The 10,377-nt window shown below is 35.6% G+C and overlaps 1 protein-coding gene and 1 long non-coding RNA gene across 4 annotated transcripts in view; both read left to right on the top strand.

Moving 5' to 3' along the window:
• The first annotated feature begins 1,581 nt into the window (after positions 1 to 1,581).
• Positions 1,582 to 10,377, top strand: part of LOC137490027 (uncharacterized) — a 29,664-nt gene continuing 20,868 nt past the window's right edge. For all 3 annotated transcript variants that reach the window (XR_011010542.2, XR_012407377.1, XR_012407378.1), the window contains exon 1: positions 1,582 to 1,822. This is a non-coding gene — a long non-coding RNA (uncharacterized lncRNA). The remainder of the gene's footprint in view (positions 1,823 to 10,377) is intronic.
• Positions 1,914 to 3,212, top strand: adra2c (adrenoceptor alpha 2C). Its single transcript, NM_207639.1, has one exon. The coding sequence runs from the start codon at positions 1,914 to 1,916 to the stop codon at positions 3,210 to 3,212; it is 1,299 nt and encodes a 432-aa protein (NP_997522.1).

Here is a 10,377-nt window from a genome sequence, read left to right as displayed (position 1 = left end):
TCTCTGATCTACAGCATCAAAAAGTTGTCAGAGAAGAGATCAAGGTCCCATAATGCAATTCGAAACATAAACTAATGGAAGACACAGATGAATCACAAATTAGAAAAATCTAGGGAGAATGTGAAGCTCTTAAATATGAATTTATAGATTTTATTATGAAAGACAATTTAAATAAAATGTCTAAAATGTAAAAAATTATTTTTTCACTTAGATTTTTTGTCTCGCTTCTAGCCCAAATATCTAAAAATCCTTAAATCCATATTGTCTTGTTTTAAGAAATAATAACTTTTTCCTTAAAACAAGCAAAATAATTTGACAACAAGGTAAGCAAAATAATCTTGTGTCAAAAGAAAAAAACAAGATTAGTTTGTCTACCCCATTGGCAGATTATTTTGCTTGTTATATTGAAAACTCACTTAATATTGCCATATTATTTATGAAAACAAGACAATATGTTTTGCGTCTTGAAAATGCTTCTTGATATAAAATTTTTTAGATATTTGGACTAGAAAGAAAGTGAGAAAAGCTTTTTTTTTTTTTGCAGTGTATAAATTATAAAACTATAGCATCTCTATAGTGCATTTTTATTATATGTTTTGATAGTACAAACAAATTCAATATTTACAGTGCTTAGCATAATTGAGTTGATTGAAAATTAATATTTTTATCCATTTCTCAGTGAATATAGGAAAAATATTTTGATGCATTTAAACAAAACCGATTTATTAAACAGATATATTTATTAAAAGAATATTTTAGTTACCAAACATGTTTAGAAATTGAAAAAATTATACAATTAAATTCAAGCTAAAAATTGAAACAAAAGTTTTTTTTTTTTGTTTGTTTGTTTGTTTGCTTCTCTTGGTTTTTCCTTTTTTTTTAAATTGTATTTAATATTTTTATAACATATATATTTGGGTGTACTCATTTTTAAGACCATTATCATAAGCTTTTTGTTAGATAAGCTCCAGATTTGGCTTTAGTATACTGACTAATCTACAACGTATATATAATATTGTATAGCTTCCTATTAAAAATATGAATTTAAAAAAGATAGATTTGTGAGGGGTGTACTTATACATGCTGAACACCGAGAAAATAATAGCCTACCAATGCAAATTTAAAAAATAAGCTCTGATAGTTAATAAGGAAATGTTATGCTTAAATTGACTTGGGTGTTCCCATTTTTTTAAAAGCACAATGGAATTGTTACAACAGTGACACCCAGCGAGCACAGATGCCTGAAAGCAATCACTTCTTCACAGTTCACAGCTTTTTCCACCCATGATCAGTTCAAGTCCTGTCAAAGCCTAGTGCTATAACATAAAATACAATAATATTTTTTTTGCACTTTCAATTCCTTACAAATACAAAAGCATGTACGTCCAGATATTACTTATGTTTATATAGGCTACTAAAAAATAGAAACTCAGAAATTGCTTACATTGCTTTCCTATAATGAGCTGATATAAAATGTACAGTGTTAAGACATAAAAAGACGCTAAGCAGTCAGTCGGTGGTAGTTCTTGTCTCCAGGGGCGGGGCGGCGCTCCATCAGTTTAATGTTGTCAGCACGTGGATAGTTGAGTCCCGGGCGGGCGCGGGCAGGGCGCGCGGTCTTCAGCTCGGGTGGAGAGAGAGCGCGAGGATGCTGAGAGAGACGCCCGCCAGAGAACGAACAGGTCGCACGGATGTAAGAGACGGAGATGCTTTAAACTCACCACGGGATGGCTTTCTTTTTCAAAGCCGCAACCAAATGAGCCGTGAGAGGAATTGTGCGGAGAAGAAAAAGACGCGGACGGGAATTAAATAAGAACACAAGGTAAGAAGAAAACAGAGTGGAACCTGCAATTAACTTGTAGTAAAATTTCTCGCGGAGATTGACTGGAAAAGCAGAATATTTCTAAATCAATATGCATAACTTAAGCTATGCGAGCGAAGAGGACACTTACACAGACACTGATTTTACACCCTCTGGGAATTCTACAAATTCTACGAGCTATTCTCCGGCCACCATTATAGGGCTCGCGGGGCTGGTGAGCTTCCTCATCTTGTTTACAATAGTGGGGAATGTGCTGGTCGTTATCGCCGTTTTAACGAGCAGAGCACTCAAGCCACCACAAAACCTTTTTCTCGTGTCTCTGGCCAGCGCGGACATTCTGGTGGCCACACTTATAATCCCCTTCTCCCTGGCCAATGAATTAATGGGCTACTGGTTTTTTGGGGAAGTTTGGTGTAATATCTATCTCGCTCTAGATGTTCTTTTCTGCACGTCTTCTATTGTTCACCTGTGTGCCATAAGTCTGGACAGGTACTGGTCTGTGACACAGGCGGTCGAGTATAACTTAAAAAGGACGCCTCGCAGGGTTAAGGGGATGATTGTGGTGGTGTGGTTGATTTCGGCTGTGATCTCCTTCCCACCGCTCATCTCCATGGATCGGAATACAGTTGATGAGAGGAGACCAATGTGCCAGCTGAATGACCACACATGGTACATCTTGTACTCCAGCATTGGGTCATTCTTTGCCCCGTGTGTCATTATGATCCTCGTTTACATCCGAATCTATCAGGTGGCTAAAACAAGAACCCGAAATATGTCTGAAAAGCGGCGGGATCCTGATGGTGGCTCAGGAACGCCACGCTTGGAGAACGGCTTAAGCCGTGAGGATTCTAGACGGGAAAATGGCCACTGTTCCTCATCGCCAGGCGAACGCAAACCAGCCGAGGATAACCCAGACGCTGACCTCGAGGACAGCAGCTCGTCCGACGAGAAGGCCAAGCGGTCACAAAATGAGACGGCCCCATCGAAAAAAGACCGCAGATCCAGCCGCAAGAACAGCTCCAGCTCCAAACACTCCAGCCGAAAGTCCCGAGCCAGCAGCAAATCCCTGGACTTGTTTTCATCTCGCAGAAAGAGGAGAAACACCATTTCCAGGAAAAAAATATCCCAGGCACGCGAGAAGCGGTTCACCTTTGTGCTGGCCGTGGTCATGGGCGTTTTTGTGGTCTGCTGGTTTCCCTTCTTCTTCAGCTACAGCCTGTATGGGATCTGCCGGGAGCCTTGCGCCATCCCTGACCCCCTTTTCAAGTTTTTCTTCTGGATCGGTTACTGCAACAGCTCCCTCAACCCCGTCATCTACACCATCTTCAACCAGGACTTCCGGCGAGCTTTTCAAAAGATCCTGTGCAAGTCCTGGAAAAGGTCTTTCTAGAGGCACCAATTTGCAGCGTCCAGTGCAATTTTTACAGGTGGTTGACAAGGAAGAGACGTTTCGTTTTCAACAATACCACTGCCTCTATCTTTGCATTGACAATCTGTACACAACAAAGACATTGATATTTTTTCCTACTTCGTTGTGTAATGCTCTTCATGAGTCTGCGAGGACAACAGATGTTGGTGGTACAAAAGATGCTAGGAGAAAAAAAAAACCCTCAGCACTGTACTGCATTAGAGGAAACAGGCTTATCTTTATTATGGCTGCAGGCACTCTGAAGATATCAAGAGATATTTTTATGATGAGTTAGCACATATGGCTTGTGTCATTGTGACTAGAGAGCTATGTAACATGAAAGGTTGTCTCCTTTTTATGGTGACCCCAAAAAAAAAAGAAGTGACTTCTCAGAAAGCATGCTGTTCCTTTCTAGCTGAGAGAGACAAAACGGACACTGCTGGATAGGGAGTATGAGAAGGTTGTCACTGAATGACAGATGGAGCAGAGTTTTGCCCTGGTGTGTTTGGGTATTGCAGGAGGGTGCACAGTCCTGAACGGAGCTCTGATACAAACTGTTCCTAACTGTCCTTCAATGAAACGAATCAATGCACTGCTGCTCTCTAACATGCCATAAAAGAGGTATTTACAGGACTAGACTTAAGAGAATGTGTACATGGTTTTTCAATGATGACATTGAGACCGTTATTTATCTACAGGATTAATTTATCAGATTATAAACTATTTAAGCTTTGTGGCTGTGCTTGTACAGTGTCTCCCATTTGTTCAAAATATCATAGTGATATAATGCAAAGTATGATATACGAGGCTGTTGTAAAATTTATTAGAGCAAAACAACTTTTTTTGTTGTTGTTTTTGCATATTATGAAACATCTGTGTTTATGGATGTTGGGCTTCTCTCCTTTTCTATTCCATATACTTGTGATATCTCTCAAAAATGACTGACAGGTCACTACAAGCACAGCTGATGATCAAACAAAACCGAACAAATAAATGGATTGTACTTCTCTTGAATTCACTTTTTACTGTGACTTCATTTTCTCTTCATGTCTCTGAAGTGGGTTTATCATCGTTTAAAATGGCTGTGATTAAACGTTGTTTTGAGGTTTTGTCATTTTGCAATTACAGTTCAACATTCAACTCAGAAGATTTAAAAAAATAAAGACAGAATCTGAACTAATGGAATGTAATTGTCTTAGACTGTTTGCAACAGTTGAAAATATTTTCATATTTTTGCTTCATCGTGACTCAGATGCTTATGTAATGTTGCACTAAACGCTAGTTCAACATTATTAAAGCATTGTTAGTCAAAGAAAAAAAAAACAGCACACTATGCAATAAAGCAATAGCTAGTGTCAGAGGAAAACCCTTATATACAATATTCCTTCATTTGTTTTCTTTTTGACTTAGTCCCTTTATTAATCTGGGGTTGCCACAGAGGAATGAACCGCCAACTTATCCAGCTAATGTTTTTACGCAGATCCCCTTCTAGCTGCAACCCATCACTGGGGAAATATCCAATATTTACTAAAGTAACTGAAGTCAATATTTGAGAAACATTCTTAGAGCATATAATTTTCTGTCATTGTTGTATACATTTGTTAAAATTTGTAGGTTTAGATCAAATGTTCTTACAAGTTTGGACGTCAACGCCATTACACAAATATTCAACTGCCATGCTTTTACTTAAAAATTCTACTCAATAATTCTTTAAAAGCTTGATAAAAGTGGAAAAAAATAAATTAGATTAATCTAAAAAAAAATTTATAAATACTTTACGACTTATTCAAGTCCAGTACCTCAAATGCTTCAATCTGTCAGGATTAGTTCTTAAGTGTTCTTTTTAATCAGAGTCCTAGTTCTTAAAATGAATTAAAAAAAAAAATGCTGGTCAATTTTTTTATGATTTTGGGGAGTTATTTTAATGCTTGTTTTGTCTTATTTTAAATTATTTAAAATCAAAGTTTTCTGAGGCCCCCTAGTGGGCCCCAGCCACGTGGTTGAGAACTGTTTATTTAGAATCTTAATATATATGATATATTAAATATTAAATAAGGGCGTCACTGTGGCACAGTGGGTAGCACGATCGCCTCACAGCAAGAAGGTTTCTGGTTCAAGCCTCGGCTGGGTCAGTTGGCGTTTCAATGTGGAGTTTGCATGTTCTCCTCATGTTTGCGAGAGTTTCCTCTGGGTGCTCAGGTTTCCCCCACAGTCAAAATACATGCGCAATACAGTAGGTTAATAGGGTGAGCTAAATTGTCCGTAGTGTATGTGTGAATGAATGAGAGTGTATGGGTGTTTCTCAGTGATGGGCTGCAGCTGGAAGGGCATCTGCTGCATAAAACATATGCTAGATAAGTTGGCAGTTCATTCAGCTATGGCGACCCTAGATTAATAGAGCCGAAAAAGAAAATGAATGAATGAATAAATATATTAAATAATTTACTAATTAGGTACTAAAAATATTAATAATATGTTTTCAAGTTCAACTTGATATAATGTTATACAATCCATAGCTGTAAACACTGGACTGCTATATGTACAGTGCTCAGCATAATTAAGTACACCCCATTTTGATCCATTTCTCAGTGAATATAGGCAATGTAATTCAGTGCATTAAAACAAAATAGATTTTATAAACAGAAATATTTATTAAAATAATATTATTCTAAAAACGTATTTAGAAAATGAAAGAAAATACAATTAAATTCAAGCAAAATATTGCAAAATTAAATTACACTCTACAAAAAAAAAAAAATCTAATTTTTTTGGCTTCTCTTGATTTTTCCTCTTTTTTAAATTTGTATTTTAATATTTTTCTATAACATATAAATTTAGGTGTACTAGTTTTTGGACTGTTTTTGTAAGATTTTGTTGGATAAGCTCAAGATTTGGCTTTAATACTGATTAATTTGATATATATGCACAATTACAATATTATATAGCTTACTATTAAAAATATGAATTTAAAAGATAGATTTGTGATGGGTGTACATATTTACGCTGAGCACTGTATGTGAATAATAGGATTATTCAGAAATCATGTTGGAGAACAATATATATTTTAAATCATCATGTTTATAGAGACTAAATAATCAAAGAAATTTTCAAAATTCAAAGTCACAGCTTTGAATTGAGTGGCTGCTTGTATAATATTCAAATAAAAGAGAACTAAAACAAAAATAGAGAGGTCTGGCTTGTAAGTATTGTTTTTAAACTAGGTTACATATAAACCCTAAGAGAAGATGACTGTTTGTATAGCATTGAATGCACTTTTGAATTGTATATTTTCATAAACTATTGTCTAACCACCAACCCCCAAACAAAAACACCTCATCCCTATATTTATTATTAAAGGGTTTCAAAGTGTTATGCTTGTGCTTTCATATTCTGGGATTATATACGCAATCCAATTCCATTACAAAGTGTGAGGGAGAATCTAAAGCTGATTGAAAGTGAAAAGGAGAAATGAAAACACTCATCTTCAGAGCTGAAGAGTATAAATGGAGCTTCTATTCAAATCATTCAAAGATTCTTGTAAACGCAATGAAAGAAGGAATCTATCTTCACCCACATCGAAGCTCCGTGAGATTTAACATCACCTCAGAGCGAGCCCGAGAGAGAAGAAGGGCGAGAAACTTCTCTGTCAGTCAGAAAATAAGTGCCGCAATTGAAACAGTCTCCTACATTTTTTTTGATCCTGCTGGATGATGGATGCCACTTGGACCAAAGCTATGTGAAAAAATAAATTGAGTTTGACATACTTACAAATTCAAAATGTCATAGATTCACTCGTTATTCACCCCACTTGGAAGGAAGTTTCAGTGATGGAACTGTCAAGTTTCATATTTTAGTCTGGGAAATGTTTCTCTTTTTTTTTTTTTTTAAACCAGGTAGATAAAACGAATCTCAAGCAAAGTTGGCCAATTTATTTCGCCATCATACTGAACAGATTAAATTACCTTGACGCCTTTACAAGCTTTCATGAAAATGCTCGTAATTGATTCCAATTCGGCGTGTCAGAAGGAAAACGCTTCATGTTCCACCACAAACCGATTACTAACACATCCAGCGTCAAATGCTCTGCTTAATGTTACTTGGATGAGATCTAAAAAGCATAATTGCTAGCTTTTCCAATGCATTATGTATTGCGTTGAATCTATTGATTTCAAATGAGCTCCGATTGTTTTTCCAATTCAAAAATGTGAGGAACGGAATGGCAAGGAGAGAAAATGTAATACATTACTGCTTTGCCTTTGGTGCTGTGCTACTGTTAGTTCAGCTCATGCTCCTGAAGGATCAGAGGGGAAAGCCTTCGACCGATGCGGCTGATTTGATTCCGCTTTTACCAGTGGCTGTGCTGGGAACGAGTACATGAAGCCCCAAGTGCTTCTGCCTTCTTGCCTGCCAATTAGAAGTGCCATATGTCAGAGGAGCTGAAATTATTAACTCTGTACAGACTCGCTCACTACGGGGTTGACTTCAATCATCCTTTTTCATCGTTCAATTTAACTACTTTGACAGCACATTGGATATTTTCATGTGAGGCTGAATTATCTAGATTGGGTGCTGATGGGTTTTGTTTGAGAAATTCATATACAGTTGAAGTGAGAATTATGAGCTCTCCTGAATTATTATCCACCCTGTACATTTTTCCCTAGTTTCTGTTTTACAGAAAGATTTTTTTTTCAATACATTTCTAAACATAACAGTTTTGTTTACTATTTAATTTTATCTTTGCCAGGGGTTTCCAAAAGCCATCGTTAGCCAACTAAGGTTGCAAGTTCCACTTTTACAAACATAGTACGTTGATTTGGCATTTCTATTGGCAATCTATTGTTACAATGAACATTCGCAAACTGCATCGCAAACTTGTAGGCTTCCATCTACACCTTTTAATCTGTAGTTAGAAGCAAACCCCCTCCCCCCAGCCCTTCAACATTTAAACTTAGAAAGGTTTAAACAACAAAAACATTAAAGTCATCTCTCTTACGTTTAACTTGCTTTCAATGTATTTTAACAGTTCAGTTTTAGCGATCTTTATATTGACAATTGTGTTCCCTTTGAAGTGCACTTTGAAAACATTTATGCCATTTTGAACACAGCCATGGCTCAAGCCGAAAGCTATAAATGACCTTTTTATTTAAAAGTGTTAGGTTATGTCTCTAAAGCTTGTGAAAACAAAATATATAGCATATGTTAACGGTTTTAATTTATAGTAGGTTATTTATTAAGAAATGTATCTATACTGAAAATATAAATATATACATAATAATGATAATTTAAAAATCATAATTAATAATAAAAATTATTAATAACAATAATTATTAAGTAGGATTGTTGTAAATTTGACTTTAAATTACAACCATTATTGGTTTACATGATTTATATACGAGATTTAAATATTTTGCTAAGTGGTTTTATTTTTTAGTATAGAATATGGAATATACTAATAATATTTGTAAAGGAACCATAGACCCTATATGTGTCGTTTACATGTATTTCAATTAGGAATGTCCCGATCAGGTTTTTTTGCCTTTGAGTTCAAGTCATTCGATTTTGGGTATCTACCGATAGCGAAACCCGATCCAATACTTCTATAATACATAAAAAAAGAATAAAGCGAAGAAACAGATCCAAGCTGTTCCTTATGCTTTATTTAATCCACCTTATTTTAACATTCAACAACTCTGTGAGGTAGGTTCAACAATCAACTAAATACCATCAATTCTTCACTTTTGGACTTTAGTGCAAGAGTAAATAAAAAAAAAATAATAATATATGAAAACAAATAGCACCTCAAATTAAAATACCCAGCAGGCAATCCCAAGTTTTATTTATAGCACTGTTGTTGAACACTGTTTAAGTTATCAACTTTATAATACCTCCAGACCACAGACATACTTGCAACTTTAAGTTGCTTCCGTGTTCTACTTTGCCGGCATTTAACCAATAGCTTCTCTGCAACAAAGTGATGTCATGCAGCATGCTTCGGTGTTTCTGTGTGATGTCAAAACGAGGTCTAACTCTGTGCCACCGCATAACTATAGATGTGTTAAAAAATAATGAGAATAAATATACATATACGTTCGAGTCCTAATTGGGAAGTAACATCCGATTCTGATCGAGTTTGAAACCACGTGACCAGGCCCGATTTCCGATCATGTGATCGGATCTGGACATTCCTAATTTCAGTTAATATGGAAAACGAGTGCATGTTTTTACCAAACTAATATTGAATTATTATTTTTTTTTAATTTCACTATTGTTGCGTCCGTGTAAAACAAAAGAATTTGCACCCAAAAATTGATCCCCGTTTTACCCCGTTTAGAGCATCATTATGGGCATTTTTATATTATAACTAATGTGGTTCAAACAATGGATCTGCGACAAAGCAACTACAGTTTTGGGAAACACTCGTCACTACATCGTTCTTTTCCAAAACAATACATCGTACTATGATAGTTTAGTCGCGAGTTATGTTGTTGTTTGGGAAACGCACTCCAGGATGACAGTATTTTACCAAGATAGTAGTATTCAGCCTAAAGTGCAATTTAAAGGTTAATTAGGCAAGTTGGGGTTATTAGGCAAGTCGTTCTATAACAGTGGTATGTTTTGTTGACGGTCGAAAAAAATTGCTTAAAGGGTCTAATAATATTGACCTAAAACAGTTAAAATAAATTGAAATTGCTTTTATTCTAGCCGAAATAAATCAGACAACACTTTTTTTTCCAGAAGAAAAATATTATCGGAAATACTGTGAAAAAAATCCTTGCTCTATTTAAATATTTCCTAAATGTTATTTAGAAAAGAATTCACAGGAGGACTAATATTTCTGACTTCAACTGTATAGCAGTTGGCACTTACGCTGCCTTTATGTGCTGTATAAATGATCTTTTGTTTGAGTTTGCAAGTCAGAAATTGGATATGATTGTCTAATATTTATGAATTCAGAAATCAGAGTTTCAAGTTAGGCAGGCCGGAAACTTTTATCTTGGCAGAGTGGAGAGCAGGTTCTGCAGTATTTATTTGTTTATTGAAATATAAATCAAATTTGATAACATAAATGAAAAAGCCGGAAAAGCAACAGTCAACTTATTTTAAATCAGTCATTTGTTACTTGTTGAGTTATTTACAGTATGCTACT

This window comes from Danio rerio, chromosome 1 (assembly GCF_049306965.1).
Source record: "Danio rerio strain Tuebingen ecotype United States chromosome 1, GRCz12tu, whole genome shotgun sequence".
NCBI lineage: Eukaryota > Metazoa > Chordata > Actinopteri > Cypriniformes > Danionidae > Danio > Danio rerio.
This window is presented reverse-complemented; position numbering and strand designations above follow the sequence as displayed.